At 55.1% G+C, this 7879-nt stretch overlaps 1 protein-coding gene across 1 annotated transcript; it reads right to left on the reverse strand.

Moving 5' to 3' along the window:
* Positions 1–3623: 3623 nt before the first annotated feature.
* Positions 3624–7548, reverse strand: LOC132077249 (olfactory receptor 14J1-like). The gene is made up of 3 exons (XM_059478793.1): positions 7494–7548; positions 7007–7090; positions 3624–4579 (listed from the first exon to the last, which is right to left on the reverse strand). The coding sequence occupies exon 3, from the start codon at positions 4554–4556 to the stop codon at positions 3624–3626; it is 933 nt and encodes a 310-aa protein (XP_059334776.1). The 5' UTR covers positions 4557–4579; positions 7007–7090; positions 7494–7548.
* Positions 7549–7879: the final 331 nt, after the last annotated feature.

Below are 7879 nucleotides of genomic sequence, written 5' to 3' on the forward strand. Positions count from 1 at the left end.
AACAGGGCCCAGCATGGTGTCGGGATCATCAGAGAGCTGAGGTGTGTGCTGGAATTCAATGCCCTCCCCATTCCGCAGCAGCTCTGCATTTCCCTCCTGCAACCTTGGTCTCCAGCACAGCCATGGAGGCTCTTTGGGCTCTGGACTGTTGCTGCAGCCCCCAAGGGCAGCTGAGCTCTGCCTTTGGCACAGTCAGGCCTGGCCAGCACAGGCCATGCTCAGCAATTGCCTGTGTGTGCCTGGCCTTGCTGTCAGCCCCAGAGCACCTGCGTGGCCCCTTTGTGGCCCTGTGCTGGCCCAGCCATGGCGGCCCAACCCCTGTGCAGGCCCAGCCCAGGCCAGGAGCATTGCGGCTGGGAACGGCCCCTGTGCTGTGGTGCCCACATCAGCCTTGGGGCTCTGTGCCCTGTGGCCTCCCTGCTGGGCAGCCTCTGCCAGCTCCTGCAGAGCCTGGGGCACCTGTGGGGCTGCACAGACAGCCCTGCCCTGGGCTCTGCCGGCCCCTGGGCCAGCAGAGAGGCAGCCAGGGCTGGCCATGGCTGGGAACAGGCCCTGAGCCCCGCAGGAGGATGGAGCTGGGCCACAGCCAAGCTTAGCCCAGGCCAAAGCTGGGCTCAGCAGCCAGGGCTGCCAAGGCCTGGGCACAGAGGCTGGTGCTGACAAATGTCCTGGGCCCCCTCCCTGCTCTGTCCATGCCACCAAGGGCACAGAGCAGCCTCCTCTGTGGGCCACTTGACTGTTTGCAATGCCTTGCACAGGTGCTGGCCCTGCCCCACAAGGCCTGGCCTGAGTCCTGCCCCTGCACGCTCAGCCAGGCTGAGATGGACACTGATGGTTTCTGGGCCAGGCTCTCTGAGCCCAGCCCAGCTCCCTGCAAGCTCTGCCAGCTGCCCTGAGCTCTGGGCAGCACCAAGGGCCTCTCCCCAGCCCAGGCCAGCCGGCTCTGGCCCCACAGCTCTGCTCAGGCCAGGCTGCTCTGGGCACTGCCCCACGGCCTCAGCCCCTGGCAAGGGCACAGCAGCAGCTGCAGCTGCCACAGGACTCAGCCCCAGCCATGGGGGAAGGTGCTGGGCCAAGGCCAAAGGAGGCTCCCTGGCTGCCCTGCTCCCCTCGGGCTGAGGTGCTGAGAGCTCTGCAGCCCCTGCTGCCATCCCATCTGCCCAGGGCAGCACAAGAGCCTCGGCCTTGGGGCCCTCAAGAGCTGCTCTTGCTCCAGGCCCAGGGCCCATCCCAGAGTTGGGGCAGCCACAAAGCTGTGCCAAATTCTATTCATTGCTGCTCTGATGGGGATGCATCCTCAGCCATTTGGAGGTTGCTGATGAATTTTACTACTCCAGAGGCCTCTTCGTTCTGGATCTCCTCAGTTCAGGAATTCAGTGACAAAAACTGATAAGTATTTGCTCAAACGAACTGAACAAGGAAAGCTCTTGGGAATAATTTAGATTTTCAATTTTTCTGTGGTGTACACATTTCTAAAATATATTCAAAGTTTATCTGCTATCTTAAAAAATAAAATCAGAGAGAAATGTTTTTTCCTCTTTCCTTTTCCTCTTTATAGGTTCATATCTACAATTTACAATTGATATTGACCCCCAGCACCTTCTAATGCAGTCTGGACAGAGATGAAAATAAAGATCCTTCATGGCTGCTGACAACCAATCCTACTTTGTTCCTACCTCCTCCCCACCATTTCCCTCATTAAAGCCCTGGGACACGTATGGATGAGAAACGGTGTGGCCAGCAGGAGCAGAGCACCCAATTTTCCTCTGTGCTTGGCACTGGTTGGGCAGCACCTCGAGTGCTCTTTGCAGTTCTGGGGCCCCCAATTTAGGAAGGACATCGAGGGGCTGGAGCGTGTCCAGAGAAGGTCAGCAAGACTTCGGAGGGGTCTGGAACACAGGTCCTGGGAGGAGTGGCTGAGGGAGCTGGGGTTGTTTATCCTGGAGAAAAGGAGGCTCAGGGGAGACAAGGTGGTGTCAGGGCACAGGTTGGACTGGATGATCTCCAAGGACTTTTCCAATCTTGCTGATTCTGGGATTCTCTGAAAGCACCCTTGGAACAGTTGCAGGATGAGCCCTGGGCCTCCTCTTGAGGACCTCCAGCAGCCCAGGTCCCTCAGCTTCTCCTGCCAGCCTCAAAACCCATCCTGTCAGCTCTGCAGAGCCTCTGCAACTCCTCCTCACTGCCCAGAACAGGGAGCCCCAGAGCCAGACACAGCAGCCCAGATGTGCCCCCCTGGCCTGGGGTGCCTCTGGCAAGGGAGCAGCACCAGGCACTGCAGGAGCCTGCAGACAATTCCTGCAGCACCTGTAGGATGATCCTGCTGCCCAAGGAATGCTCCCATGGGGCCAAGTCAGGAACTGCAATGGGGAGTGGGGCCAGAGAGGAAAGAGCAAACAGGGATGGGCTGTTTGCAGGAGAGGAAGCAGGCATGGGTAATAGGAAGAAATTTGTAACAGGAAGAGTAAAGAAAGCAAAGGTGAAGCAAAGGAAATGCTCAGGGCAGTTGGGGGTGGCTGCCAGGTAGCCCTGGCTCTGACCAACAGCGTCTGCAGTGGCACAGGAAACTCCCAGCTGATGGGAACAAACTTTCTGGCTGACTGCAGACGCCAGGACAAAGCTGAGTGCTTTCCCTGGTGTCCCCCAGCCCTTGCTGGCCTCAGGGCCTGATGGCATTTGTGCTCCCTCAGGTTCATGTCCCCACAGCAACAGCTTGGGGGTGCTCCCACCTGCTCTGTGCAATGCAAACGGGGGCTATTGAGGCAGTGCTGCCATGTCTGTGCCTGCAAGGATGGGGCACCTGTGTGAGCTGGGGGAATGGCCAGGGCTGCAGAGGGGGGACCTTATTGGCAGCTCCCTGAGGACACTCTGGGACACTGCCCTGGGCTGTGCAGCACACAATGGGGATGGATCAGCCCCTGCTCTGCTGCTCCTTCCCCTCTCCCCCAGGGCCCTTGCAGAGCCCCAGCCATGCTGTTTGCCCCCAGCCTGCCCACGGCCAGCCTGGGGCTGCTCACGGGGGTTTTCTGTGCTGAGCATTGGCCTGGCTGTGTTCTTGAGAGAGTCTGGGCAAGGAGCCTGGAGCCCCCAGGGCCTGGCCTGAGGCATCAGCGCTCCCCCAGCAGTGCCCATGGCCTGTCCCTGCTGCAGCTCCGGCACTGCCACCCCCAGGGCTGTGCCCAGCCCTGAGAGCACTCAGGCCCTACAGCAACACCAGGGCCTTCAGGGCAGTGGGGCAGGGCCACGGCAGCAGCACTGGCAATACCAAGTGCTGCTGCTGCTGGGCACAGATGCTAGGCCAGCACTGCTCTGCCCCCAGCTCTGCACACAGACATTGCTGCTAAAGCTGCAGAGAAGGCAACAAAAGGGCATCTCTGCAGAAAACTCTCCTGGGAGATCCTTTAGTTCATTTAAAGGCACCAAGAGCATAGCCCCCCATTGACACAGTCTGTGGCCACAGGGAAGGTGGAGAGAAACAAAATGCGAAATGGCAGAAAGAATGACACGTCTTTGTGGATAGTATGAAAAAAATAAAGCAAAGAAAACAAACTTCCACACTGAAGCCAATAAGAAGTATCAAAGATGATTTCATTAGAAGTGATTTGCAGAAATGGGCCATCAGTTTAATGTTCCTGAAAGCATCCAGTCATCAGTCTCCACACTGCAGCCTTGAGCTCCTGGTTCCTCAGGCTGTAGATGAGGGGGTTCAGGGCAGGAGGCACCACTGAGTACAGAACTGATAGGGCCAGATCCAGGGATGGGGAGGACATGGAGGGGGGCTTCAGGTAGGCAACTGCTACAGTGATGACCAACAGAGAGACCACAGCCAGGTGAGGGAGGCAGGTGGAAAAGGCTTTGTGCCGTCCCTGCTCAGAGGGGATCCTCAGCACAGCCCTGAAGATCTGCACATAGGAAAAAACAATGAACACAAAACAGCCAAATACCAAACAAACACTAACTGCAACGACCCCGAGTTCCCTGAGATATGATATAGAGCAGGACAGCTTGAGGATCTGAGGGATTTCACAGAAGAACTGATCCAAGGCATTGCCATTGCACAGGGGCAGGGAAAATGTGTTGGCTGTGTGCAGCAGTGAATAGAGAAAGGCAGTGGCCCAGGCAGCTGCTGCCATGTGGGCACAAGCTCTGCTGCCCAGGAGGGTCCCGTAGTGCAGGGGTTTGCAGATGGACACATAGCGGTCGTAGCACATGATGGTCAGGAGGGAAAACTCTGCCGAGATGAAATATCCAAAAAAAAAGACCTGTGCAGCACATCCTGTGTAAGAGATGGTCCTGGTGTTCCAGAGGGAATTGTGCACGGCTTTAGGGACAGTGGTGCAGATGAATCCCAGGTCGCTGAGGGCCAGGTTGAGCAGGAAGAAGAACATGGGCGTGTGCAAGTGGTGGCCGCAGGCTACGGCACTGATGATGAGGCCGTTGCCCAGGAGGGCAGCCAGGGAGATGCCCAGCAAGAGGCAGAAGTGCAGGAGCTGCAGCTGCCGCGTGTCTGCCAGTGCCAGCAGGAAGTAGTGGCTGATGGAGCTGTTGTTGGACATTTGCTGGGGCTGCACATGGGAACCTGTTCATGGATAAAGGACAGTGACAAGTCAGGAGAGGCTGCTTTGAGCCAAATCTGGGCCATTTCCTGCAGACTGTCTGTCCTGGTTTAGGGCAAATTTGTTAGAGAATCTGCAAAGGAGGGCCCCTCCAGAAAGCAAACCCACACAGCCCCTCAGCTGGTTCAGGAAGATTTCCTCGGAGAGAAGTGGAAAGAACCTGTTTATTTGACTGGCACAGCACCCCTCAGCACACAAAATGCACAATACCAGATGACACTGCTCTGAGAAAGATGACAAAATCAGAAAGTCTCTTCCAGGGGTGGTTGCTCTGTTCTCAGTCCCTCCAGTGCTGGGGCAGCTGCTGCATCCAAACGGTGCAAACCCTCGGTGTTCCCAGGTCCCAGTCTGGAGCAGGTTCGAGATGGTCACAGAAACAGGAGAGGAGAAACAGTCCAGGAAGGAATTTGGACTGTTTAGCTAAACTAGCTAATAAGCAGAGGCCAAAGCAGAGCAGAAGCGAGAGCAGAAACGAGAGCAAGCAAAGCAGCAAGCCGAAAGCAAGAAGCGAAAACAGCCCTATATACTGCCCATTTCTGTGTCCCTGATAAGAGAAACCCAAACAAAACTTTCACTCTTCAGAGATGGTCTTAAAGGCACAGAACATATGAATGGGGTACAAGCATCATAACGTCACCCCAGGACACTGTCCCACTGGGACTCACCCACCCTTGTTCCTGCTCTGGGAAATCCTTCACCCGGGTCCCTGCCTGAGCTCCAGTTGTGCTGGCTGAGTGTGCCAGGAGCAGCCATGTCTGTGCATGGGGGCCCTCAAGGAGCCATCCCTGCCCTACTGCCCTAGGTTTGTGGCCATGTGGCAGAGGGACAAGGCTGGATATTCAGGATTTGTCAGGGGAATCACTCAGAATGAAGACAGGCTTGGTAGCATCTGCACTCCTAGTTTTTTAGGACATGGGTGGCAGGAGCTGGTTTAAGGAATTGTTTTCCTACCCACACATCATTTCTGGCTCTCTGAGGTCAGAAATCCCCGGCATTCCTGCTGCACTCAGAGTTTGCCACTGAGAGACGAGAGAGGCAAAGGATTCCCTGTGGCTGAGGGAAGATGCGGGGCTGGATGGGCTTGTTCCAAACTGCCCTGGCTTTGCACCTTTGGCTGAAATCAGAGCACAATCACACTCCCGGATCACCCTGGGATAAACCTGACCCTGCCCAGAGCAGAGGGATCCCTGAATGTCTCACCCTCTCTAAAGGTGTCTGGGCAAGGTCTCAGCACCTCCTTGTGCCAAGGACACTCACGGCTCCCTTGGCAAACCCAACAGCATTTCCTCAGCTGTGGCAGCTCTGCCCTTCCCCGTGGACATTCAGGGAACTCCCAGAGGCTCTGGCACAGATTTGCACCCAGGAGGGCAGCTCAGAGCTTGGAAGGACACAGCAAGGAGATCCCCAGCTGTGCCCATAATGGGATCTCAGGGAGCGGGCTCAGGTCATTCCCCTTTCCCATGGACTGCTTTGCCCACAGCCCCACAGGTGCCAGGGAAGCTTGGACACCCCACTCCCATGGACAGCCCTGCCTTGCAGGAATGCCAAGGGCAGTGCCTGACTCAGCTGCTGCAAATGCCAGAGCCTCCCTGAGAATGGCAGATAATAGTGACAATATCAGGGCAGGGCAGAACCAAGAGATGTTGTGGTGCTGTGCCTGAGAGGGCAGGGCAGAGACAGCCAGGCACTCAGGACACTGTTCCTCTGCCCAGCTGTGTCCAGCACCTCCCACACACCAACAGTGCCCTCCTGCCCCCAGCACTGCTCTCTTCAGCCCCCTCTCCCTCCCTGAGCATGTCCCTGGGCCTGGACATTCCCTCCTGAGAGGAGCCTTGTCCCTGCCCGTGCTCACAGAGCCCATCCCTGCCTGTGTGCCCTGGCTGGGGCCCTGCAGAAACCTGTCTGTGTGCAGGGCCCTGGCTGGGGCAGGCTCTGTGTGCAGCTGGGCAAGGGCAACTCAGGAGAGCCCTGCTGGGCCCTGCAGAGGTGATGCTGCTGCTGTCCAGGGCTGAGGAGTGGCTGAGGGCCCTTTGGGAGGCTCCCAGCAGAGAGACAGACCACCCAAAGTTACAGTTCTGGAGTCTCTGTAAATGTGCAAACATTCCTTGGACGATCCGGTGTGTCCCTTTCAACTCAGAATGTCCTGGGATTCTGGGATTACAATTCCTGTTCTTTTTCTCTCATCCCCTTGTTTTTTATAATCAAAAGAGAAAAAAAATCAAAAAACCCTTGCAACAGTGTTAGAACAGTAAAGTAAAAACCAGACACTTATTGGAAGCTTCCAGGTGTCCCAGTGGGGATGGGGAACACCCGGGCCCTCATTTACACAATTTATTAAGGTTGATTAATTAGGATATTTAACAGGAACATCCAAGAGGAGATTCACTTACCCCAGTTGCACACCCCTGGCTCAATCCATTGAAGTAAGTCCAAGGGCTTCTTTGCCTTCTATTTTTGTTATGACTGCTCTCATTCTGGTCAAAAAACAAAATGTTCTTGTAGGTCCTCTTCCTGATAATAAGACTATACAGGATACTATATGTATTGTATACTATATGTATTTCAGGAATGTATTTAGACAATCAGCTTATTTTTCTAAAATCATAGAAAAAGCTTAGGGAAAATAATAGAAAATACAGGATGATAGTTATAGAAGTATATAATAGTAATAAAGTTCATTAAGAGATTAATAGACTTAAATAAGGATTATAGATTTATAACTATGTAAAAGTAATTTATAGAGCTACAAATATATGAAAAATGTATAAAATGAAAAAATCTTTTTGTCCTCACCCCAACATTCCCATCCTTCTCCAAGCAAGAAATTGAAAACACTCTCAGGAAAGCTCCTGATCTTTACAGCAATCCCAGGCTTACCTTCTTTGGGAAGTGTGCTCTGGAGCTGTACGCATGCTGGTCTGGAGCTGAGAGCAGCCTGCCCCATCCAGCCCCTCTCAGCAGCAGCCCCTGCCCTGCTCAGGGTGGCTCCTTCCCCCCACAGCTTCTCCCCAGCGCTGGGAGAAGCTGCCAGGGCTGACTGAGAGCTGTCCCTGGAAGGCAGCAGAGTCCCTGCCCCAGCATAGCGCCCTGGGCTGCAGGACCCTGCTCTGCAGGACATCCCTGGGCACCTCTGGCTGCTCTGCACAAAAGACAATCAGAGAATGTACTCACAGGGTCTGTAGGCACTGGGATGTTCCAGGTTTAGGAGATGGCTGCAGGAGCTGCAGCTGCATTGTCCTGTAGCCAGAGGATCCGGTGCCAAG

This window comes from Ammospiza nelsoni, chromosome 9, assembly GCF_027579445.1.
Source record: "Ammospiza nelsoni isolate bAmmNel1 chromosome 9, bAmmNel1.pri, whole genome shotgun sequence".
Lineage (NCBI taxonomy): Eukaryota > Metazoa > Chordata > Aves > Passeriformes > Passerellidae > Ammospiza > Ammospiza nelsoni.